Raw genomic sequence first — 27,069 nt, forward strand, 5'->3', positions numbered from 1 at the left:
ATGGCGTCTCGTCAGAACTTCAAGGTTCCTTGCTACGGGTCCAGATCCAGGGATCCCAAGGCGACTCTAGTAGATGCACTAGTAGCGCCCTGGACCTTCAACCTAGCTTATGTATTCCCACCGTTTCCTCTCATTCCCAGGCTGGTAGCCAGGATCAATCAGGAGAGGGCTTCGGTGATCTTGATAGCTCCTGCGTGGCCACGCAGAACTTGGTATGCAGACCTGGTGAATATGTCATCGGCTCTACCATGGAAGCTACCTTTGAGACGGGACCTTCTTGTTCAAGGTCCGTTCGAACATCCGAATCTGGCCTCACTCCAACTGACTGCTTGGAGATTGAACGCTTGATTTTATCAAAGCGTGGGTTCTCAGATTCTGTCATTGATACTCTTATTCAGGCTAGAAAGCCTGTAACTAGAAAAATTTACCATAAAATATGGAAAAAATATATCTGTTGGTGCGAATCTAAAGGATTCCCATGGAACAAGATAAAAATTCCTAAGATTCTATCCTTTCTACAAGAGGGTTTGGAGAAAGGATTATCTGCAAGTTCTTTGAAGGGACAGATTTCTGCTTTATCTGTTTTACTTCACAAAAAGCTGGCGGCTGTGCCAGATGTTCAAGCTTTTGTTCAGGCTCTGGTTAGAATCAAGCCTGTTTACAAACCTTTGACTCCTCCTTGGAGTCTCAATTTAGTTCTTTCAGTTCTTCAAGGGGTTCCGTTTGAACCCTTACATTCCGTAGATATTAAGTTATTATCTTGGAAAGTTTTGTTTTTGGTTGCAATTTCTTCTGCTAGAAGAGTTTCAGAGTTATCTGCTCTGCAGTGTTCTCCTCCTTATCTGGTGTTCCATGCAGATAAGGTGGTTTTGCGTACTAAACCTGGTTTTCTTCCGAAAGTTGTTTCTAACAAAAATATTAACCAGGAGATAGTTGTGCCTTCTTTGTGTCCGAATCCAGTTTCAAAGAAGGAACGTTTGTTGCACAATTTGGATGTAGTTCGTGCTCTAAAATTCTATTTAGAGGCTACAAAGGATTTCAGACAAACATCTTCCTTGTTTGTTGTTTATTCTGGTAAAAGGAGAGGTCAAAAAGCAACTTCTACCTCTCTCTCTCTTTTTGGCTTAAAAGCATCATCCGATTGGCTTATGAGACTGCCGGACGGCAGCCTCCTGAAAGAATCACAGCTCACTCCACTAGGGCTGTGGCTTCCACATGGGCCTTCAAGAACGAGGCTTCTGTTGATCAGATATGTAAGGCAGCGACTTGGTCTTCACTGCACACTTTTACCAAATTTTACAAATTTGATACTTTTGCTTCTTCGGAGGCTATTTTTGGGAGAAAGGTTTTGCAAGCCGTGGTGCCTTCCATCTAGGTGACCTGATTTGCTCCCTCCCATCATCCGTGTCCTAAAGCTTTGGTATTGGTTCCCACAAGTAAGGATGACGCCGTGGACCGGACACACCTATGTTGGAGAAAACAGAATTTATGTTTACCTGATAAATTACTTTCTCCAACGGTGTGTCCGGTCCACGGCCCGCCCTGGTTTTTTAATCAGGTCTGATGAATTATTTTCTCTAACTACAGTCACCACGGTATCATATGATTTCTCCTATGCATATAACTCCTTTACGTCGGTCGAATGACTGGGGAAGGCGGAGCCTAGGAGGGATCATGTGACCAGCTTTGCTGGGCTCTTTGCCATTTCCTGTTGGGGAGGAGAATATCCCACAAGTAAGGATGACGCCGTGGACCGGACACACCGTTGGAGAAAGTAATTTATCAGGTAAGCATAAATTCTGTTTTTAGTACTGGCAGACTTTCTGCCAGTACTTAAGATGGCGGGGACAATTGTGGTGTGGGGGAGGGAAGGGAGCTGTTTGGGAGGGATCAGGCGGTGGGATGTGTCAGGTGGGAGGCTGATCTCTACACTAAAGCTAAAATTAACCCTGCAAACTCCCTACAAGCTACCTAATTAACTCCTTCACTGCTAGACATAATATACGTGTGATGCGCAGCGGCATTTAGCGACCTTCTAACTACCAAAAAGCAACGCCAAAGCCATATATGTCTGCTATTTCTGAACAAAGGGGATCCCAGAGAAGCATTTACAACAATTTGTGCCATAATAGCACAAGCTGTTTGTAAATAATTTCAGTGAGAAACCTAAAATTCAGAAATATTTAAAGTTTTTTTTTAATTTGATCGCATTTGGCGGTGAAATGGTGGCATGAAATATACCAAAATGGGCCTAGATCAATACTTGGGGTTGTTTACTACACTAAAGCTAAAATTAACCCTACAAGCTCCCTACATGCTCCCTAATTAACCCCTTCACTGCTGCGCATAATACACGTGTGGTGCGCAGTGGCATTTAGCGGCCTTCTAATTACCAAAAATCAACGTAAAAGCCATATATGTCTGCTATTTCTGAACAAAGGGGATCCCAGAGAAGCATTTAAAACCATTTGTGCCATAATTGCACAAGCTGTTTGTAAATAATTTCAGTGAGAAACCTAAAGTTTGTGAACATTTTTTTTTTATTTGATCGCATTTGGCGGTGAAATGGTGGCATGAAATATACCAAAATGGGCCTAGATCAATACTTTGGGATGTCTTCTAAAAATATATATATACATGTTAAAGGATATTCAGGGATTCCTGAAAGATATTAGTGTTCCAATGTAACTAGCGCTAAATTTGAAAAAAAAACAGAATTTATGCTTACCTAATAAATTACTTTCTCCAACGGTGTGTCCGGTCCACGGCGTCATCCTTACTTGTGGGATATTCTCTTCCCCAACAGGAAATGGCAAAGAGCCCAGCAAAGCTGGTCACATGATCCCTCCTAGGCTCCGCCTACCCCAGTCATTCGACCGACGTACAGGAGGAAATATGCATAGGAGAAACCATATACCGTGGTGACTGTAGTTAGAGAAAAAATTCATCAGACCTGATTAAAAAAACCAGGGCGGGCCGTGGACCGGACACACCGTTGGAGAAAGTAATTTATCAGGTAAGCATAAATTCTGTTTTCTCCAACATAGGTGTGTCCGGTCCACGGCGTCATCCTTACTTGTGGGAACCAATACCAAAGCTTTAGGACACGGATGAAGGGAGGGAGCAAATCAGGTCACCTAAATGGAAGGCACCACGGCTTGCAAAACCTTTCTCCCAAAAATAGCCTCCGAAGAAGCAAAAGTATCAAATTTGTAATATTTGGCAAAAGTGTGCAGTGAAGACCAAGTCGCTGCCTTACATATCTGGTCAACAGAAGCCTCGTTCTTGAAGGCCCATGTGGAAGCCACAGCCCTAGTGGAATGAGCTGTGATTCTTTCAGGAGGCTGCCGTCCGGCAGTCTCATAAGCCAATCGGATAATGCTTTTAAGCCAAAAAGAGAGAGAGGTAGAAGTTGCCTTTTGACCTCTCCTTTTACCAGAATAAACAACAAACAAAGAAGATGTTTGTCTGAAATCTTTAGTGGCCTCTAAATAGAATTTTAGGGCACGGACTACGTCCAAATTGTGTAACAAACGTTCCTTCCTTGAAACTGGATTCGGACACAAAGAAGGTACAACTATCTCCTTGTTAATATTCTTGTTGGAAACAACTCTCGGAAGAAAATCAGGCTTAGTACGCAAAACCACCTTATCTGCATGGAACACCAGATAGGGCGGAGAACACTGCAGAGCAGATAACTCAGAAACTCTTCTAGCAGAAGAAATTGCAACTAAAAACAAAACTTTCCAAGATAATAACTTAATATCTACGGAATGTAAGGGTTCAAACGGAACCCCTTGAAGAACTGAAAGAACTAGATTAAGACTCCAGGGAGGAGTCAAAGGTCTGTAAACAGGCTTGATTCTAACCAGAGCCTGAACAAACGCTTGAACGTCTGGCACAGCTGCCAGCCTTTTGTGAAGTAAAACAGATAACGCAGGGATCTGTCCCTTCAGAGAACTTGCAGATAATCCTTTCTCCAAACCTTCTTGTAGAAAGGATAGAATCTTAGGAATTTTTATCTTGTTCCAGGGGAATCCTTTAGATTCACACCAACAGATATATTTTTTCCATATCTTATGGTAAATTTTTCTAGTTACAGGCTTTCTAGCCTGAATCAGAGTATCTATTACAGAATCTGAAAACCCACGCTTTGATAAAATCAAGCGTTCAATCTCCAAGCAGTCAGTTGGAGGGAAACCAGATTCGGATGTTCGAATGGACCTTGAACAAGAAGGTCCTGTCTCAAAGGTAGCTTCCATGGTGGAGCCGATGACATATTCACCAGGTCTGCATACCAAGTCCTGCGTGGCCACGCAGGAGCTATCAAGATCACCGAAGCCCTCTCCTGATTGATCCTGGCTACCAGCCTGGGAATGAGAGGAAACGGTGGGAATACATAAGCTAGGTTGAAGGTCCAAGGTGCTACTAGTGCATCTACTAGAGTCACCTTGGGATCCCTGGATCTGGACCCGTAACAAGGAACCTTGAAGTTCTGACGAGAGGCCATCAGATCCATGTCTGGAATGCCCCATAATAGAGTTATTTGGGCAAAGATTTCCGGATGGAGTTCCCACTCCCCCGGATGGAATGTCTGACGACTCAGAAAATCCGCTTCCCAATTTTCCACTCCTGGGATGTGGATTGCAGACAAGTGGCAGGAGTGATCCTCCGCCCATTGAATTATCTTGGTTACTTCCTCCATCGCCAGGGAACTCCTTGTTCCCCCCTGATGGTTGATATATGCAACTGTCGTCATGTTGTCTGATTGAAACCTTATGAATTTGGCCTTTGCTAGATGAGGCCAAGCTTTGAGAGCATTGAATATCGCTCTCAGTTCCAGAATGTTTATCGGGAGAAGAGATTCTTCCCGAGACCATAGACCCTGAGCTTTCAGGGGTTCCCAGACCGCGCCCCAGCCCACCAGACTGGCGTCGGTCGTGACAATGACCCACTCTGGTCTGCGGAAGCTCATTCCCTGTGACAGGTTGTCCAGGATCAGCCACCAACGGAGTGAATCTCTGGTCCTTTGATCTACTTGAATCGTCGGAGACAAGTCTGTATAATCCCCATTCCACTGTCTGAGCATGCACAGTTGTAATGGTCTTAGATGAATTCGTGCAAAAGGAACTATGTCCATTGCTGCAACCATCAATCCTATTACTTCCATGCACTGCGCTATGGAAAGACGAAGAACAGAATGAGGAACTTGACAAGAGCTTAGAAGTTTTGATTTTCTGACCTCTGTCAGAAAAATCCTCATTTCTAAGGAGTCTATTATTGTTCCCAAGAAGGGAACTCTTGTTGACGGGGAAAGAGAACTTTTTTCTATGTTCACTTTCCATCCGTGAGATCTGAGAAAGGCTAGGACGATGTCCGTATGAGCCTTTGCTTTTGACAGAGACGACGCTTGAATCAGGATGTCGTCCAAGTACGGTACTACTGCAATGCCCCTTGGTCTTAGAACCGCTAGAAGGGACCCTAGTACCTTTGTGAAAATTCTCGGAGCAGTGGCTAATCCGAATGGAAGTGCCACAAACTGGTAATGCTTGTCCAGAAAAGCGAACCTTAGGAACTGATGATGTTCCTTGTGGATAGGAATATGTAGGTACGCATCCTTTAAATCCACCGTGGTCATAAATTGACCTTTCTGGATGGTAGGAAGGATCGTTCGAATGGTTTCCATTTTGAACGATGGAACCCTGAGAAATTTGTTTAGGATCTTGAGATCTAAAATTGGTCTGAATGTTCCCTCTTTTTTGGGAACTATGAACAGGTTGGAGTAAAACCCCATCCCTTGTTCTCCTATTGGAACTGGATGAATTACTCCCATCTTTAACAGGTCTTCTACACAATGTAAGAATGCCTGTCTTTTTATTTGGTTTGAAGATAATTGAGACCTGTGGAACCTTCCCCTTGGGGGTAGTTCCTTGAATTCCAGGAGATAACCTTGAGAAACTATTTCTAGTGCCCAAGGATCCTGAACATCTCTTGCCCAGGCCTGAGCAAAGAGAGAAAGTCTGCCCCCCACCAGATCCGGTCCCGGATCGGGGGCCATCCCTTCATGCTGTTTTGGTAGCAGTGGCAGGCTTCTTGGCCTGCTTACCCTTGTTCCAGCCTTGCATCGGTCTCCAGGCTGGTTTGGGTTGAGAAGTATTACCCTCTTGCTTAGAGGATGTAGAAGTAGGGGCTGGTCCGTTTCTGCGAAAGGGACGAAAATTAGGCTTATTTCTAGCCTTAAAAGACCTATCCTGAGGAAGGGCGTGGCCCTTTCCCCCGGTGATGTCTGAAATAATCTCTTTCAAATCAGGACCAAACAGTGTTTTGCCCTTGAAAGGGATGTTAAGCAATTTTGTCTTGGAAGACACATCCGCTGACCAAGACTTTAGCCAAAGCGCTCTGCGCGCCACAATAGCAAACCCTGAATTTTTTGCCGCTAATCTAGCTAATTGCAAAGCGGCATCTAGAATAAAAGAGTTAGCCAATTTAAGTGCTTGAACTCTGTCCATAACCTCCTCATACGAAGATTCTTTATTGAGCGACTTTTCTAGTTCTTCGAACCAGAAACACGCTGCCGTAGTGACAGGAACAATGCATGAAATTGGTTGTAGAAGGTAACCTTGCTGAACAAACATCTTTTTAAGCAAACCCTCTAATTTTTAATCCATAGGATCTTTGAAAGCACAACTGTCTTCTATGGGAATAGTAGTGCGTTTGTTTAGAGTAGAGACCGCCCCCTCGACCTTAGGGACTGTCTGCCATAAGTCCTTTCTGGGGTCGACTATAGGAAATAATTTCTTAAATATAGGGGGAGGAACAAAAGGTATGCCGGGCCTTTCCCATTCCTTATTTACTATGTCCGCCACTCGCTTGGGTATAGGAAAAACATCGGGGGGCACCGGAACCTCTAGGAACTTGTCCATTTTACATAATTTCTCTGGAATGACCAAATTGTCACAATCATCCAGAGTAGATAATACCTCCTTAAGCAGTGCGCGGAGATGTTCTAATTTAAATTTAAATGTTACAACATCAGGTTCAGCTTGATGAGAAATTTTTCCTGAATCTGAAATTTCTCACTCAGACAAAACCTCCCTCCTGGCCCCTTCAGATTGGTGTGAGGGTATGTCAGAAACGTCCTCTTGCTCTTCAGTGTTTTAAAACAGAGCAATCGCGCTTTCTCTGATAAGTAGGCATTTTAGATAAAATATTTGCAATAGAATTATCCATAACAGCCGTTAATTGTTGCATGGTAATAAGTATTGGCGCACTAGATGTACTAGGGGCCTCTTGTGTGGGCAAAACTGGTGTAGACACAGAAGGGGATGATGGGGATGATGCAGTACCATGCTTACTCCCCTCATCTGAAGAATCATCTTGGGCACTATTATTATCTGTGGCATCATTGTCCCTACTTTGTTTGGACACTAAGTCACAATTATCACATATATTTAAATGGGGAGGCACATTGGCTTTCATACATATAGAACATCGCTTATCTGATGGTTCAGACATGTTAAACAGGCTTAAACTTGTCAACAAAGCACAAAAAACGTTTTAAAATAAAACCGTTACTGTCACTTTAAATTTTAAACAGAACACACTTTATTACTGAATATGCGAAAAAGCATGAAGCAATTGTTCAAAATTCACCAAAATTTCACCACAGTGTCTTAAAGCCTTAAAAGTATTGCACACCAAATTTGAAAGCTTTAACCCTTAAAATAACTGAACCGGAGCCGTTTTTACATTTAACCCCTATACAGTCCCAGGTATCTGCTTTGCTGAGACCCAACCAAGCCCAGAGGGGAATACGATACCAAATGACGCCTTCTATAAGCTTTTTCAGTGGTTCTTAGCTCCTCACACATGCATCTGCATGCCTTGCTTTCCAAAAACAACTGCGCATTAGTGGCGCGAAAATGAGGCTCTGCCTATGACTAGAGAAGGCCCCCATCTGAAAAAGGTGTCCATACAGTGCCTGCCGTTTTTTAACAACAATCCCCAAGAATAATAAAAACTATAAGAGTTATAATCTGCCAAATATGCTTAGCAAAGTAATCGTTTTAGCCCAGAAAAATGTCTACCAGTTTTTTAAGCCCTTATAAAGCCCTTTATTCTTTTACTTAATCTAAGAAAATGGCTTACCGGTCCCCATAGGGAAAATGACAGCCTTCCAGCATTACAAAGTCTTGTTAGAAATGTGGCCAGTCATACCTCAGGCAGAAAAGTCTGCCAACTGCTTCCCCCAACTGAAGTTACTTCATCTCAACAGTCCTGTGTGGAAACGGCAATCGATTTTAGTAACGTTTGCTAAAATCATCTTCCTCTTACAAACAGAAATCTTCTTCTCTTTTCTGTTTCAGAGTAAATAGTACATACCAGCACTATTTTAAAATAACAAACACTTGATTGAAGAATAAAAACTACATTTAAACACCAAAAAACTCTTAGCCATCTCCGTGGAGATGTTGCCTGTGCAACGGCAAAGAGAATGACTGGGGTAGGCGGAGCCTAGGAGGGATCATGTGACCAGCTTTGCTGGGCTCTTTGCCATTTCCTGTTGGGGAAGAGAATATCCCACAAGTAAGGATGACGCCGTGGACCGGACACACCTATGTTGGAGAAAGTGGTTTGCTACTTGTATTTATGGCCCTATAACTTGCAAAAAAAAAAACAAAGAACATGTAAACATTGGGTATTTCTAAACTCAGGACAAAATTTAGAAACTATTTAGCATGGGTGTTTTTTGGTGATTGTAGATGTGCAACAGATTTTGGGGGTCAAAGTTTGAAAAAATTGTTGGTTTTTTTTTTCATTTTTTCCTCATATTTTATAATTTTTTTTTATAGTAAATTATAAGATATGATGAAAATAATGGTATCTTTAGAAAGTCCATTTAATGGCGAGAAAAACGGTATATAATATGTGTGGGTACAGTAAACGAGTAAGAGGAAAATTACAGCTAAACACAAACACTGCAGAAATGTAAAAATAGCCTTGGTCCCAAACGGTCAACAAATGGAAAAGTGCTCTGGTCACTAAGGGGTTAAAATGGAGAGAAACAAATGGGTGGAAAAAAATTACGATCATTATAGGTAAAATGATTTGTGATTTCAGCAAAGGGTAATTCATTACCTATCCAGAACGCTGTATTTAAATGTATGAAACCTACAAATAAAGTAACTTGTGTTAGTGTAATGGTCTTTAAAGCCATTCTGTATATCCTTGTGGTTTGTCATTAGTCTTAAAGGGACATTAAACCCAAATATTTTTCTTTCATGATTCAGATAGAGAATACAATTTTTAAAAAGTTTCCAATTTACTTCTATAATCAAATGTATTTCATTCTCATGTTATCCTTTGTTGAAGAGATACCTAGGTAGGTAGCGTGCACATGCTTGAAGCACTACAGGACAGGAAATGGCGCTCCTGCTAATGTAGAACATTGTGACAAAACTGCTGCCATATAGTGCTGCAGACACGTGCACACTCTTGAGCTTACATTTCTGCTTTTCAAATAAGGATAACAAGGAAACTAAGAAAATATGATATTAAATGATAGTAAAGTTGTTTAAAATGTATTGTATCTAAATCATGAATGCAAAAAATTGGATTTTATGTCCCTTTTAATGACTGTAAATTATTTTCTGCTGTGGATGGGGTAATAAGCTTATGTAATTGAGAGTACATTTACTACAACGTTAGGCAGTAGCTGTTTCATTATATGAAATGATTGGTTATGTCTCAGACAGAGGGTATTGTAGGTTTGCCCTGCTTAGCCACAAACCTTTGCTTCCTCTCTATCCCTAGCATAAAACAATATAATTAAGACACAATTTTAAACAATATTTGGTTTGATGCCTTTTTATTCCCTTTCCCTGTCATATTTTTATGTCACTGAATATATCCATTTAATCATTAAATATATATATTTTTTTTCTCTCTCTCTTTTTAGATAATCCCTGACCCAGCTGGGAAACTGAAATATTTTGATAAGCAACACTGATGTTGGTGTTAATTGATCAGTACTTGTTTAACTGGTTTATTGATTACATTAAAATTCTATGAATTTTGTTATTCTTATGTGTGTTTGCATATATTTATTTTAATTTAAATTACATCAAATGTATTTATTTTATCAGTTTTGCTAACAATATTAAGGAAAAAGCCTCATTTTTGACTAGAGCAGTTGCATAATAATCTCTTTATTAGTATACGCTGCATCCTTGTTTCTTTTCTGCACATTAAGTACACATAAAACTACCATTGGTAGTAGCTCTATGAATAAATATATCTGGATTTTTACATCCCTTGATGATGGTATTCTCTAGACTTTCATAGCTGTGTTTCAGAGGTTCATACATTAGATGGCTAATCTTCAGAGTAATATCCATCAGGACTGTTTTTTTTAGTAGTTAGTGCAAGTTGAGCAAATAAAAATAGTTTCAACGGATACCAACAAAAAGAGAATAGAAACTGGAAAGCTATTTCTTTTAATTGCATGTGCTATCTGAATCATAACATTTTAATGTCGACTTCCATGTTCCTTTTAAATAGGGCATGTAATTTTAAACAACTTTCCAATTTACTTTTATTACCAATTTTGCTTTGTTCTTTTGGTATTCTTAGTTGAAAGCTTAACCTAGAAGGTTCATATGCTAATTTCTTAGTCCTTGAAGGCCGCCTCTAATCTGAAAGCATTTTGACAGTTTTTGTTCACCACTAGAGGGCGTTAGCTCATCTGTTTCATATAGATAACATTAAGCTCAGGCACGTGAAGCTCCTAGGAGTGAGCACTCGGCTAAAAATGTAAGTCTGTCAAAAGAACTGAAATAAGGGGGCAGTTTGCAGAGGCATAGATACAAGGTAATTACAGAGGTAAAACGTGTATTATAACTGTTTTGGTTATGCAAAACTGGGGAATGGCTAATAAAGGGATTATCTACCTCTTTAAACAACAAAAATTCTCATGTTGACTGTCCCTTAAAGTCAGGCATGAGCAAGAGGTAGATTGCGGTCTACCAGTGGACCACGAGGGATTTTTGAGCTGACCGCCTAGAAGATTTCAAAAGTCTGCATAATAGGAGAAACATTTCACACACATCTAGGCTGAGATACTGCTCGGTATCCCTGAGATTGGAAGTTCCAGGTCCTGCACTGTCTAATATTCTGCTGCTACTTTCTAGTTCTGTCCTCCGTTACTTCTCACCAGGCTCTGCTGGGTGAATGGTCTGGTGTTGTTTTTATTCCCAGGGTCTGTTACTCCCACTCAGGTTCTTTTACCTACTCTGTACCAGACTTTGATGCTGCTCTCTGATAATTTCTCTGACACATTAATATTGGCTATACTTTGTGCTAGAGTAGTTTCTGCATCTTTCTGTCCCCAGAATTTGGTGTCACCAAATTGTTCATGTCAGTGCTGTTGCTGCTATACCAGTCTCTCGTTGCTGTGTAGCGCGGAACAGAGCCTGCATGTCCTGCCATTGTCACTGTCCCAACTATTTGCAGTAGTCTTCAGCTAGTAGCGGACGGACGGAGAGCAGGACCTGCCCCCTAATCAACCTGACATGGCGTCCAGACAATAAAATTACTTTGTAGAATGAGTCTGTCTATGATTGGCTGAGAATAGTTAATTGTCATTGTTGTAACTGAGCTGTGGGTTTCCCATGTGTTCCAGGCTTGACTATGCCACTAGTCCTAGACTCGAGCCATCTTGATTGTGAGACTACTAATCCATACGCAGGTGCGGTACACAGATAGGGATGTTAAAGAAGTGGAGAGCGCCACTAAAAATATATACAAAATATGACAACATGTGTAATAAGCAGCTGTTATAGAAAAGGAAAACATTTATTACAAATGGTAACAACAACAAAAAATGTGCAAACTGCTCTTTAGTAATATTGTTATTTATTTTAAGTGTAAAAACCACAATTTTAAATTCTCAAATATATGCAACATATGCAGACATTGTTACAACCTCCTATGCAGAGTAGACAATCCCAGCTTTAATTAAACTAGATGGTAATTACTTATACACTTTAAGATGTGTTGCAAAATAATTGTATCTTAATACATCGATGCCTACAAACAATAAAGTACAATAGAAATATTTCACAATGATATCAATAAGAACATACATACATACATACATACATACACAAATAAAAATATATTGATTAAAATAATAAATTGAGTAAAAGTTAACAGCAAGTCGCAACCTACTGGTCTGGCCAGACAACTCAAACAATATACCCACTAAACACTACGCGTTTCTGGGTCACGCACCTTCATCAGGTGTATGGTGCGACTAGCTTCTAAATGCCCAAATTACATCCTCTTTCGCGTAACCAATAGGTTGTCTCCGGGTATTTTTAACTGACAAAAATGCTCTAAAATAGCCATCTTTAAAATGGGCATAATATGATCAATTCCCTATTCGTCAACATATACTTATCCCAGGCAATAATACTAAGATCTCTACGTATATATTAATCTTTAAGCTGACTAGAAACTCTAAAATAAATACATTCCTAATTTAGCTAAACCGATATACTAACTACAGATATTTTGACTGACAGATTGTTGGAAAATAAATCTGTCATCCAAACGTTATATAACCATCTTGAAAACGGGCATTATATGAATAGATGACTGTTAATAAATTACTGGTATAAAATTAATATTTGTGCACTCTAAGACAGTTGTAATAAAATCTCAATGTACTTGTCGCTATTCACTTAACTATTAAGCAATTCTGAAAATGACAACAGTGGTTATAGCAAAATTTGCTCATATCAGAGGGGGAGAGGATTGATTTTAAATTACGTCCTCTTTTACAGATCATATGGTTTCTATCAGGCAAACTTGGTCTTAAAATTGGATCCTTTTTAAGTAGATGCCAATGTTTATTTACTGTATATTCTATCTTTTTTCTTATCTTGACTGTAAGTAGTTAACATCCTATTACAAGAATTACCATCATAATTGCTGTTCGTGATGGTATTACCATCTATCGTCTTTATATAATATTTTTTTCTTTTTACTTACCTCTGGTTTACCTTCTAGCCGTTTTTCCCGATCCAACCTGGTTATTTCATCTATATTCTTTTCCAGTAATGAAGATTCAAAACCTTTTTAGATAAATCTCTCTTAGCATTTTATAGGTATATTGGTACAGTTTTTCCTTATACAGGCAAATTGGCCCTTAAGTATATTTTGAAGCCATTTCTTATCATGGCAACTATTAGAATTAAGGTAAGTATTCTGATCTACTGTTTTGAAATAGGTCTTAGTTGTTGTTTTATTACCTTCACTATTGATTTCTAAATCTAGAAATTCACATCGGTTACTATCGATTTTGTAGTAAAAAATTAGACCCAAATTGTTTTTGAGGTGTTCTAAAAAAACATTTAAAGAGTCTATATTGCCCTTCCAGATTAGGATCACATCATTGATGTACCTTTTTATATACTATCAAATTGTCTGGAAAAAGGAATATGTTTGAACTCGGACCCATTTTTCAATGTGCTAAAACAAGGTTCACATAGCTAGGGGCACATTTAGTCCCCATAGCTGTGCCTTGTATTTGTTGGTAAAATTTGCCATTGAAGGAAAAATAGTTGTTGAGTATAAACTTAATACCTTTTGGTCAAAAAGTCTTGCTGGATAATTGAAGGAAAATTGAAGTCTAAAAAGATCTTTTTTATTCTATCTACCCCTTCCTCATTATTTATAACTCTGTAGAGTGATCTAATGTTGGCAGTTACAAATAATCAAGAGGGATTCCACACTAAATCTTTCAGAATTGTAAGTATTTCAGTACTATCTTTCAAGCAAGATGTGGGCTTTGGAACTAAAACCTGTAAAAACAGGTCTACATATATTGATAAATTAGAGGATATACTACAAATACCCAAAATTATCGGTCTCCCAGGTGGATTCACAACATTTTTGTGATTCTTAGGGAGTTGATATAGGATTGGTATCCTTGGTTCTCTTATTAGGAGAAAATAAAATTCTTCTTTACAAATGGCTTTAGTTAGTAACCCTGATTTTAATAACTTTTCAAGTTCCCCAATTAATACTTTAGTTAGATCATATCTGATCAGTTTATAGCTTTGTGTATCAGACAACACACGGAGGGCCTCATTCCTATAGGTGTCAGTGTCTTGTATAACCACCCCTCCTGCTTTGTCTACTTGCCTGATCACAATGCCATCATTATTTTTCAATTCCTTCAGAGCTTTTCTTTCATATATATTAAGATTATAGTACATATTGTCATTATTTCCCCTTTTACTTTCAGATTATTCTAAACTTCTTAAATCCTGTGTGGTTAAAATATGGAATGATTCTAAAAAGCCACCTCTTAAGTATAGGATTAAATCTAGACGTGGTCTTAAGTTGGTGTACAAAATAATTTCTTTGTCAGAATTCTGTTTTTCTTGATTTAATTGTTCCAACGTATAGATATAGGAGCAACAGGAAGTTTTTTTTCTTTTGTATTTCGAAATGTCTGTCTATCGATTGATTTTCAGAAATTTATAAAAAAAAAAAATAATCTAGGTGTCTATTTTTAGAATATGCTGTCGGAGCAAAGTTTTAAACCTTTTTTGAGTAACTTAATTTGACTAACAGTAAGACAGAGGAAAGGTTAAAGATACCTACATTTTTAAGTTCATTATTTATTTCTTTACTTCTAATTGATTCCCTTCTTCCTCCCTGCTTACCTCGGACTCTGTTGCTTCCTCTATGGTGAATTTTCCCTTGTTTTTTAGGTATGTTACTTCTGTTCTTTTTCTTTTTTGCCTGTCCCATATTCCCAAGCCAGTTTTTTGACACATTTGAAACGTGTTCCTCAATGTTCACACTTGGAATAGCCATAGTATTTTCTAGCTCTAAAATAATAAAGTTATTGGGAGATAAATCCTCTAGAATTTTATATTGGTTACTTTGTGTTTTATCCTTAAATTCAAGTAAATGTGATTTCTTCCTGATCTTTCATTTTAGGTTCAATATTGGTCTGAATAATTGATGTCATAGGGTTATTTTTAGTTTCCTTATGATAAACTAATTCCTATCGACTATCAGACTACATTGGTGGAGTAAGTTCTCTGGCTAAGATATTTGCCAGTAAGTGGGGGTAATCTTTGTGTTTTTGTTCAGTATTCTCCTTAGTGCATTCTTTGACTACTGTTCTAGGATTAAATGGGTTCATGGAATAATTTATTCCAGATCCTACTCGCTGTGATGCATTTATTCTAGTATTGTTTTTCTTTTACCTTTTCTTTAGTTTTATCACCTCTTGTATATGAAGAACCATAGTAAAACTTTTACTTTTATTCATGTTAGCATTGCTATATTGCTGTTGGTATCTTTGCTTTGATGGATTATTGTAATGATCTTTTTTCCAATTTTTCTTTCTACTTATATATATCTATATTAGATATGCACATATCACTTCACATATTATATATCTTTTTATATATTTCTTTAGAATTGCTGTAAAAGTATTTTTTAGAATATTGTGAATTGTTTAAAAATATTGTGAATTGTTCAAAAAATATTTTTTTTCAATTTTAAAAGATTTTGTTGAAATGAATTATTTTTCCCGGAGAAAAGCTTACAGGGTCAAATACATTAACAAAGTAATTGGAGAAGCAGATTGTCATGAGAATGAAAATCAGCCTAAATAAATAGACATTCCCTCAAAAGTAAATGACCTAAAGGATTTATTCAGAGAATATTAAAATATTAAAAATAAAGAGATAAGAATATCCTGGGATATTAACGTGTTGGAGCGTTATTTAAAAAATAAAATAATACCCAGAGGTTTAAGATTATTCAAACAACCAACATACGGGCTTGATGATGATATTTTTGTGAAAGAATGGGATGACTGTTCCCTTAAACTAGTTGAAATTCTCATTAAAAAGAGAAAAATTTACTTAACGGAAGTTGAAACTAAATTAGATATTTTAGTAAAACTCCTAGAACAATATCAAGGTACTGAACAGTTTGAAGCCTATTTTAATGAGCTAAAAGAAAAGTTAGATGCTGTTTTTTTTTTTTTTTTTTTTTTAAATAATTTTTTATTGAGGTTATATGACAGGCAAAAATAAAATTGCACAGAAAAACATCATGGCAACATGCCCATTTGACAGACATCAGGACTTACATGACGGATTAAACAAGCATGACTTCATATCTGTAAAATCTAAGTATACCTTTACGCAAAGGTACATTTTCTAGCCATGTATATTACCTCATTTTATCTAAGTGCATTTTCAAAAGGACAAATAACATAGAGCAAAACAACTAACTTAGTCTAAGCCTAACTTCAATAAACAATTTGCAACATATGCAGGCTTGTACTTGTCCATGACATATTCAAAAGGTGAAAAAGGAATATATAGGTGATGGGTAGAGAATGGAAAGAATGTTAATAGGGCCACACTTTGACCCAATGCTGTAATAATGTTATCTCTACCTTAAACATTTGGGGGGGAATCATTATGTGGCACCTGATATACAATAGACCCTTACTTTAAAAAAAAAGCCAACAGATTGCTCTATAGGGTTCAGCACATTGTAATGAACGACATGTCTAGTACAGCCTAAACTTTGGATATGGCTCAATAATAAATACATGAAACTACATGCCTTCAAACACACAGGTCCGCACAGTTGAAGAACCTAGCATACCAAGCAGCACATTTTTACCCTAATATAATATTTAGACCCTGAGTGTTGAAAAGGAATTAGAGATACCTGTAGGGGATTATAGCTTCAGGGGTCCTCTAAGGCCCTATTAAAATATAAAGAAGTACTCTCTTGTACTATATGTAAGGCGTTTGGGTATTGTATTCTTAGAGACATGCTATGCCATAGGGAATCTAAAGGGGTGTGGAATAATATTTTACAGCAGAAATCTTGAGCAGCCCCTACAACCATTAACTAGCACGTAGTATATATCCCACTCCTATATCAAGATTATACCAGCAGGGTATTCTATGGGATTTTGCATACAGTATTGAACAGCATGTGTAGAAATATGAGACCTTGTTCATTAAATATACACATATATAAACCTGCATACATACATACACATCCTCACAATTAAGTGACCCAGCATTAAGAACAGCCAGTAGAAGACGAAAGATTTTTATACAGCTAAAATCATGAGCAAACTAAAACGTCCCATTTTATGTCACCTAGCTGGGCTAGCGATCCTAATATAGTTAATACTATTTGTGGAGCTGAATGAAGGGTAGCATAACATCAAAGTACCCATTATGGGAAAACAGCACACTCATACTACATTTAGATCTTTAATCCTAAACACTAATCAGTCATCTGCCTTATATAAAGGAGACCTATATGTGCATGCTCACACAAGCATAAAGTTATAGATATATGATTGTATGGTTATACAAAGCATTACCCCAAACATATAAATTTGCAGCCAAATCAGTACAGAGAATGGGAGTCCAACTAAAGAACTTATAGCGTCCTGGGCCTGAACATCGGACCTCATGATCCTCATCAATGTTCCCAAGTCGAAAATAAAGTCCGGATCTTACATCCAGCCCTCCAGTCTGGGGTTTCCACTGTACTCGGAATGTCACCCGATTCCGACTATCACAGGGGTATTAAGAAGGAGACAGGCTACAGTAGGAACCAGCCGCAAATCCTCCAGCATGCGTCGGCAGAGGTACCTGACTGAAAATGTGTAGGCAGCTGTACAGCCACAACCCGTCTGCCGCTTTTGTTTTTGAACACCCGCAGGGCCGCAAGCAAGGGAGCCGGCCGCTCTCCCCACCCCGACCCTACCAGTCACCTCAGTTTGGCTGTCACTAGCGAGGTAGGTAACGTCCGGTTCTACCTCAGGCCATGCGTTGATGGGGGACTCTTTGCCAGCTTCCATGCAGGACCCCATTGTCAGCGCGTCCCGGGCCTGCGGGACCAGTGATCCACGCGCTTCCTCCAGATTGACATCAGCGGCCCCAGCCTTTTGTTGCTGCAAAGTAGGTAGGTCAGAGCGGATAAGTACCACTTCAGCGCTGGGCATAGCCTCCCTCTCCACTTCTGCGCCCAGTATTGTCATGAGGCGATCAAATCTTTTGCTAAACAGCTTTTCTGACTCCGCAAATAGGGCTTGCAATTTAGTGTATAGGTCCTCTTCCATGATCAAAGTTATGTTTTCTGCAGGGTTATTAGACTGGTTATTGTACAGATGTAGTTAATCTGCTCTGCTACCCCGGTTCCCCGGGGGGGGGGGTGCTGAGATCTCTCGCCACGAGAGCCGCCAACAGACCTCAGCAGTCCGGTCTAAGAAGCTCAGTTCTGTTCAAAAAGTAGATACTCCAGCTCGGCACATTAGTTGAAATATATTTAGGTATAATTCAGCGCCAGATGGTTGATAAATATCAAAGTTACAAGGCGGATTGTAAACTAACTTTAAAGAGCTCTCAGTTTGTCAACCATCTTGGGTCTTGGCCCGGACACGCCCCAAGTTAGATGCTTTTGAAGATGAAATTATGGTTAAAAAGAAATCTAAATTTGAAAGAGATGTTAATAATTTTTTAGAAAGAAAAATTGGAAAAAAGATCATGACAATAATCCATCAAAGCAAAGATACCAACAGCAATATAGAAATACTAACATGAATAAAAGTAAAAAATAAAGTTTTTTTATGGTTCTTCGTATACAAGAGGTGATAAAACTAAAGAAAAGGTAAAAGAAAAACAATACTAGAATAAATGCATCACAGCGAGTAGGATCTGGAATAAATTATTCCATGAACCCATTTAATCCTAAAACAGTAGTCAAAGAATGCACTAAGGAGAATACTGAACAAAAACACAAAGATTACTCCCATTTGCTGGCAAATATCTTAGCCAGAGAACTTACTCCACCGATGTAGAGTCTGATAGTGAATGGGAATTAGTTTATCAGAAGAAAAATAAAAAATGGGATAACCCTATGACATAAATAAATCAGACAAATCTTGAACCTAAAATGAAAGATCAGGAAGAATCACATTAACTTGAATTTAAGGATACAAAACAAAGTAACCAATATAAAATTCTAGAGGATTTATCTCCCAATAACTTTATTATTTTAGAGTTAGAAAATACTATGGCTACTCCAAGTGTGAACATTGAGGAACACGATTCCAATGTGTCAAAAAACTGTCTTGGGAATATGGGACAGACGAAAAGAAAAAGAACAGAAGTAACATACCTAAAAAACAAGGGAAAATTCACCATAGCGGAAGCAACAGAGTCCGAGGTAAGCAGGGCGGAAGAAGGGAATCAATTAGAAGTTTAAACAGAATGATTAGAGAACTAAATAATGAAGAACTTAAAAATTTAGATATCTTTAACCTTTCCTCTATCTCTCTTACTGTCAGTCAAATGAATTTATTTAAAAAATAGAAAAGAAAAACTTCCTGTTGCTCAGTTAAAGATAGATATTTTAGACATCTATACGTTAGAACAATTAAATAAAGAAAATCAGAATTCTGACGAAGAAATTCTTATGTACACCAATTTAAGACCGCCATCTAGATTTAATCCTATACATAATAGAGGTGTTTGTTTTTTTAGAATCATTCAATATTTTAACCACACAGGATTTAAGAAGTTAAGATAAATCTTAAAGTAAACGGGGAAATAATGACAAAATGTACTATAATGACACTGACACCTATAGGAATGAGGCCTTCCGTCTTTTGTCTGATACACAAAGCTATAAACTGATCAGATATGAACCAACTAAAGTATTAATTGGGGAACTTGAAAAGGTAAAACTGTACAAATATACCTGATTTTCATTAAGTATAAAGAAAAAATATTATATAAAGACGATGGATGGTAATACCATCACGAACAGCAATTATGATTGTCATTTTCTCCAACATTGGTGTGTCCGGTCCACGGCGTCATCCTTACTTGTGGGAATATCTCTTCCCCAACAGGAAATGGCAAAGAGTCCCAGCAAAGCTGTCCATATAGTCCCTCCTAGGCTCCGCCCACCCCAGTCATTCTCTTTGCCGTTGCACAGGCAACATCTCCACGGAGATGGTTAAGAGTATGTGGTGTTTAGTTGTAGTTTTTTAATTCTACTATCAAGAGTTTGTTATTTTAAAATAGTGCTGGTATGTACTATTTACTCTGAAACAGAAAAAGATGAAGAGTTCTGTTTGTGAGAGGAAGATGATTTTAGCAGACAGTAACTAAAATCGTTTGCTGTTTCCACATAGGACTGTTGAGATGAAGTAACTTCAGTTGGGGGAAACAGTTAGCAGACTTTTCTGCTTAAGGTATGACTAGCCATATTTCTAACAAGACTGTGTAATGCTGGAAGGCTGTCATTTCCCCTCATGGGGACCGGTAAGCCATTTTCTTAGTCTCAAACAGAATAAAGGGCTTAATATGGGCTATAAAACTGGTAGACACTTTTATGGGAAAAATCGATTGCTTTATTTGGGCATTTTATACATGTTTATGCTTGTAATTCACACTTATAAGCTTGGGGAACGTTTTTTAACGTCAGGCAGTTTCTACTTTAAACAAGCGCACTACTATTCCTATCGAGGATAATTGTGCTTTCAAAGATCCTATGGATAAAAAATTGGAGGGTTTGCTTAAAAAAGATTTTTGTACAGCAAGGTTACCTCCTGCAACCCATTTCGTGCATTGTTCCTGTCACTACAGCAGCGTGGTTCTGGTTCGAGGAACTAGAAAAGTCGCTCAGTAGAGAGACTCCGTATGAGGAGGTTATGGACAGAGTTCACGCACTCAAGTTGGCTAATTCTTTTATTTTAGATGCCACTTTGCAACTAGCTAGATTAGCGGTGAAAAATTCAGGGTTTGCAATTGTGGCGCGCAGAGCGCTTTGGCTAAAGTCTTGGTCAGCGGATGTATCTTCCAAGACAAAATTACTTAATATCCCCTTCAAGGGTAAGACTCTCTTTGGGCCAGAATTGAAAGAGATTATTTCAGACATCACTGGGGGAAAGGGCCATGCCCTCCCACAAGATAGGCCTTTCAAAGCCAAGAATAAGTCTAATTTTCGTTCCTTTCGCAATTTCAGGAACGGACCGGCCTCTAACTCTGCATCCTCTAAACAAGAGGGTAATGCCTCTCAATCCAAACCAGCCTGGAAACCGACGCAAGGCTGGAACAAGGGTAAGCAGGCCAAGAAGCCTGCTGCTGCTAACAAAACAGCATGAAGGAGTAGCCCCCGATCCGGGACCGAATCTAGTAGGGGGCAGACTCTCTCTCTTTGCTCAGGCTTGGGCAAGAGATGTTCAGGATCCCTGGACACTAGAAATAGTTTCTCAGGGTTATCTTCTGGAATTCAAGGAACTACCCCCAAGGGGGGAAGGTTCCACATGTCTCACTTATCCTCAAACCAAATAAAGAGACAGGCATTCTTACATTGTGTAGAAGACCTGTTAAAGATGGGAGTGATACACCCAGTTCCAACGGCGGAACAAGGAATGGGATTTTACTCAAATCTGTTTGTAGTTCCCAAAAAAGAGGGAACTTTCAGACCAATTCTGGATTTAAAGATCCTAAACAAATTTCTCAGAGTACCATCGTTCAAAATGGAAACCATTCGAACGATTCTACCCACCATCCAGGAAGGTCAATTTATGACTACCGTGGATCTAAAGGATGCGTATCCACAAAGAACATCATCAGTCCCTAAGGTTTGCCTTTCTGGACAACCATTACCAGTTTGTGGCCCTCCCATTCGGGTTAGCCACTGCTCCAAGGATTTTCACAAAGGTACTCGGATCCCTTCTAGCGGTTCTAAGACCAAGGGGCATTGCAGTAGTACCGTACTTGGACGACATTCTAATACAAGCGTCGTTTCTTTCAAAGGCAAAGGCTCACACAGACATCGTTCTGGCCTTTCTCAGATCTCACGGATGGAAGGTGAACATAGAAAAAAGTTCCCTGTCTCCGTCGACAAGAGTTCCCTTCTTGGGAACAATAATAGATTCTTTAGAAATGAGGATTTTCCTGACAGAAGTCATAAAGTCAAAACTTCTAAACGCTTGTCAAGTTCTTCATTCTATTCCTCGTCCTTCCGTAGCTCAGTGCATGGAAGTAGTAGGATTGATGGTTGCAGCAACGGACATAGTTCCTTTTGCGCGAATTCATCTAAGACCATTACAACTGTGCATGCTGAAACAGTGGAATGGGGACTATACAGACTTGTCTCCAGTGATTCAAGTAGATCAGAAGACCAGAGACTCACTCCGTTGGTGGCTAACCCTGGACCACCTGTCCCAGGGAATGAGCTTCCGCAGACCAGAGTGGGTCATCGTCACGACTGACGCCAGTCTAGTGGGCTGGGGCGCGGTCTGGAAATCCCTGAAGGCTCAGGGACTATGGTCTCGGGAAGAGTCTCTTCTCCCGATAAACATTCTGGAACTGAGAGCGATATTCAATGCTCTCAGGGCTTGGCCTCAACTAGCAAAGGCCAGATTCATAAGATTCCAATCAGACAGCATGACGACTGTTGCTTATATCAATCATCAGGGGGGAACAAGGAGTTCCCTGGCGATGAAAGAAGTGACCAAAATAATAAAATGGGCAGAGGATCACTCCTGCCACCTATCTGCGATCCACATCCCAGGTGTGGAAAACTGGGAGGCGGATTATCTGAGTCGTCAGACATTCCATCCGGGGGAGTGGGAACTCCACCCGGAGATCTTTGCCCAGTTCACTCAATTATGGGGCATTCCAGATATGGATCTGATGGCGTCTCGTCAGAACTTCAAGGTTCCTTGCTACGGGTCCAGATCCAGGGATCCCAAGGCGACTCTAGTGGATGCACTAGTAGCGCCTTGGACCTTCAACCTAGCCTATGTGTTTCCACCGTTTCCTCTCATTCCCAGGCTGGTAGCCAGGATCAAGCAGGAGAGGGCCTCGGTGATCTTGATAGCTCCTGCGTGGCCATGCAGGACTTGGTATGCAGACCTGGTGAATATGTCATCGGCTCCACCATGGAAGCTACCTTTGAGACAGGATCTTCTAGTACAAGGTCCATTCGAACATCCAAATCTAGTTTCCCTCCAGCTGACGGCTTGGAAATTGAACGCTTGATTCTATCAAAGCGTGGGTTTTCAGATTCTGTGATAGATACTCTAGTTCAAGCCAGAAAACCGGTAACTAGAAAAATTTACCATAAAATATGGAAAAGATATATCTGCTGGTGTGAATCCAAGGGATTCTTATGGAATAAGATCAAAATCCCTAAGATCCTTTCCTTTCTACAAGAGGGTTTGGATAAAGGATTATCAGCGAGTTCTCTAAAGGGACAGATTTCTGCTTTATCTGTCTTATTACACAAACGACTGGCAGCTGTGCCAGATGTTCAAGCATTTGTTCACACTCTGGTTAGGATCAAGCCTGTTTACAGACCTTTGACTCCTCCCTGGAGTTTAAATCTAGTTCTTTCAGTTCTTCAAGGGGTTCCGTTTGAACCTCTACATTCCATAGATATTAAGTTGTTATCTTGGAAAGTTTTGTTTTTGGTTGCTATTTCTTCTGCTAGAAGAGTTTCTGAGTTATCTGCTCTGCAGTGTTCTCCACCCTATCTGGTGTTCCATGCAGATAAGGTTGTTTTGCGTACTAAGCCTGGTTATCTTCCAAAGGTTGTTTCTAACAAAAATATTAACCCGGAGATAGTTGTTCCTACTTTGTGTCCGAATCCAGTTTCAAAGAAGGAACGTTTGTTTCACAATTTAGACGTAGTCCGTGCTCTAAAATTCTATTTAGAAGCTACAAAAGAGTTCAGACAAACTTCTTCTCAGTTTGTCGTCTATTCTGGTAAAAGGAGAGGTCAAAAAGCGACTTCTACCTCTCTTTCTTTTTGGCTTAAAAGCATCATCCAATTGGCTTACGAGACTGCCGGACGGCAACCTCCAGAAAGAATCACAGCTCACTCCACTAGGGCTGTGGCTTCCACATGGGCCTTCAAGAACGAGGCTTCTGTTGATCATATATGTAAGGCAGCGACTTGGTCTTCACTGCACACTTTTGCCAAATTTTACAAATTTGATACTTTTGCTTCTTCAGAGGCTATTTTTGGGAGAAAGGTTTTGCAAGCCGTGGTGCCTTCTGTTTAGGTAACCTGATTTGCTCCCTTCCTTCATCCGTGTCCTAAAGCTTTGGTATTGGTTCCCACAAGTAAGGATGACGCCGTGGACTGGACACACCAATGTTGGAGAAAACAGAATTTATGCTTACCTGATAAATTACTTTCTCCAACGGTGTGTCCGGTCCACGGCCCGCCCTGGTTTTTTAATCAGGTTTGATGAATTATTTTCTCTAACTACAGTCACCACGGCACCCTATAGTTTCTCCTGTTTTTTTCCTCCTGTCCGTCGGTCGAATGACTGGGGTGGGCGGAGCCTAGGAGGGACTATATGGACAGCTTTGCTGGGACTCTTTGCCATTTCCTGTTGGGGAAGAGATATTCCCACAAGTAAGGATGACGCCGTGGACCGGACACACCGTTGGAGAAAGTAATTTATCAGGTAAGCATAAATTCTGTTTTTGCAATAGGATGTTAACTACTTACAGCCAAGATAAGAAAAAGATAGAATATACAGTAAATAAACATTGGCATCTACTTAAAAAGGATCCAATTTTAGGACCAAGTTTGCCTGATAGAAACCCAATGATCTGTAAAAGAGGACGTAATTTAAAATCAATCCTCTCCCCCTCTGATATGAGCCAAAAATTCATCAGATGGCAAAAACATAAACAAAATATTGATATTAAGACTGCAATAAATGAGAATGCAACTGCCCTGGCCCTAACTTCAGTTCCAACAAAAGGTTGGCATAGATGTGGTAGGTGTGATTACTGTAAATATTCCCCAAAGAAAATATTAACATACAAATTTGAGAATATTCAATTAAAAATTGTATTAACTGCGACTCCACTTTTGTAATATATATCTTAAAATGTAGCTGTAATTTGTTTTACGTAGGATGTATGATATGCCCTCTATGTAAAAGAATATATGAACACCTTTACAACATTGAAACTGGTTTTCTTCAACATTCTGTCTTTCGGCACTTTAAACAGGTACACCGGAGTAATAAACAAGACCTTATGTTTTTTGGAATTGACCATATTTCCATCGACAGACGTAGAGGTGATTGTGAAAGAATTTTGAACGAACACGAAACTTACTGGATACTTAAATTGAATACATTACAACCAATAGGCTTGAATGAAAACTATGATCTTGTATCTTTTTTGTAAAAGGTTTTTTTTGTAAAGGGTTCCCCCCCCAACTATTTGATATTTTATTTATTGTCAACGTTTTAACAATAACAGGGAGGGGCACGCAGGCCCCATATTCACACATAAATTACCATCGTAGTGAGTCGGACCATAGGTCCCGATAAATAATAATAAAGTAAAAGAAAGCATGAAACAGGATGGTCACCACTTGTAAAAATGAACACTAGTGCAAACAGGAGACCATAGAGTGACCAATACATCACCACACTCATCTTGAAGCCAGAATATGACCATGAAGGGGAGGGGGTGGCATGAGTGTGGAGGGGGGTAAAGAAGGTGGGGTGTAAGCTGTATAATGATGGATGGGCAAGAGGTTTTGGGTCGTGACAGGTGGACTCCAGGAGGTGTAATATGTATCTTTCCAGGCAGCCCATACTAATTCGAACAAGTCTGATTTGTTTAAGTCAAAGTATATGGTCTTTTCCATGTTGTAAAGAAAGGCCATGGTTTTCACTATTTCATTCCATGAGGGAGGGGAGTCTTTTTTTCCAGGACCTAGCTAAATTAGTTTTAATAGATGCTAGCAGGTAAATACAGAAGATACTCTGGTGTTTGGGTAAGTCATGTATGCCTAGGTGTAATAGTGCAGTGGCCGGGCCAGATGGAACTCTGATTCCAAAGTCAGTGAGGGTGCGGAACCCTTGAGCCCATAGAAGGTGTATTTTAGGGCAATCCCACCAGGTGTGGAGCATAGTGCCCTGTAGACCGCAATTCCTCCAACAGAGAGGAGAGAATCCTGGGTACATCTTAGACAGCCGGGAGGGGACCAGGTACCAGTGAGAGACTACTTTGTAGTAAGTTTCAAACATCATAATACAGTGGAGGGTTTTATTTGTCAAAAGAATAGCCCTTTGCCAAGAATCTACAGAGATTTGGGAGTGCAACAAAGAGTCCCATCTCAACAGATGTGGGGCAACTTCGGGCAGAACCGAGCCGTCAAGTAATCTATAATGAGTCGATAGAGGTCTGACTAGCCTGCGTCCCGCCTTCCAGATTGACTCCCATGGGGTGAGTTGTCGAGAGGCGGTGGGGTGATAACCCCAGCTTCTCAAGAAGCTTTTAATCCTGATGACCTCGAAGGAGAGGAACGAGGGGATACCTGTGGGTGGATCCAGAAGTGCTAGATCTATGAAACCATCAGGCTGCGAGACAGACCAGAAGTCCAAGACCTGCTTGATCCCCAATCTAGCCCAGATATTCGGGTGAGTTTCTGCCAACCCTGTGAAGAGGCCAGCTGTCAAAGTGATAGGGGAGGGATGAGGTGCGATCAATTGGCGGTGCCAAATTCTATCCCAGACCTGAAGGCACTCCGTAACGACCAGGTTGTTAATGCCCAGATTCCTGCGGCTGTGTGGTGGAGTCCAGATTACATCCTTCAAAAGGATATTGTGGGGCAGTGAGGCCTGTTCAATCTCACGCCATTTGTCGCAAGACTGCAGGATTCCCCATTGGGAAATATATATCATGGTATTGCACCACTGAGGGGGATGCTAGGCCACCTAAGTGAATAGGAAATTTCAAGGTTCTTTGGGCAATTCGAGGAGTCTTCCCCTGCCAAATGAACTTTGATATATCGCTCTGGAACTGTAGTAAGAGTTGCATGGGGACTCTAATTGGGAGACATAGGAAAAGGTAGGTAAGCTTAGGAAGAAAGGACATTTTAATAGAGGCAATACGCCCCATCCATGAGATGGACTTATGGTCCCAAGTGTTTTTTAAAGAT

At 39.7% G+C, this 27,069-nt stretch overlaps 1 protein-coding gene across 1 annotated transcript in view; it reads left to right on the top strand.

Moving 5' to 3' along the window:
• PRDX4 (peroxiredoxin 4) overlaps positions 1-10,086 on the top strand; it is a 62,617-nt gene extending 52,531 nt beyond the window's left edge. Inside the window, exon 7 of the mRNA XM_053706369.1 lies at positions 9,959-10,086. Coding sequence (XP_053562344.1) covers positions 9,959-10,009 — 51 coding nt within the window. The 3' untranslated portion in view covers positions 10,010-10,086. The remainder of the gene's footprint in view (positions 1-9,958) is intronic.
• Positions 10,087-27,069: the final 16,983 nt, after the last annotated feature.

The sequence above is a fragment of the Bombina bombina genome, chromosome 3, assembly GCF_027579735.1.
Source record: "Bombina bombina isolate aBomBom1 chromosome 3, aBomBom1.pri, whole genome shotgun sequence".
In the NCBI taxonomy this organism is placed as follows: Eukaryota; Metazoa; Chordata; class Amphibia; order Anura; family Bombinatoridae; genus Bombina; species Bombina bombina.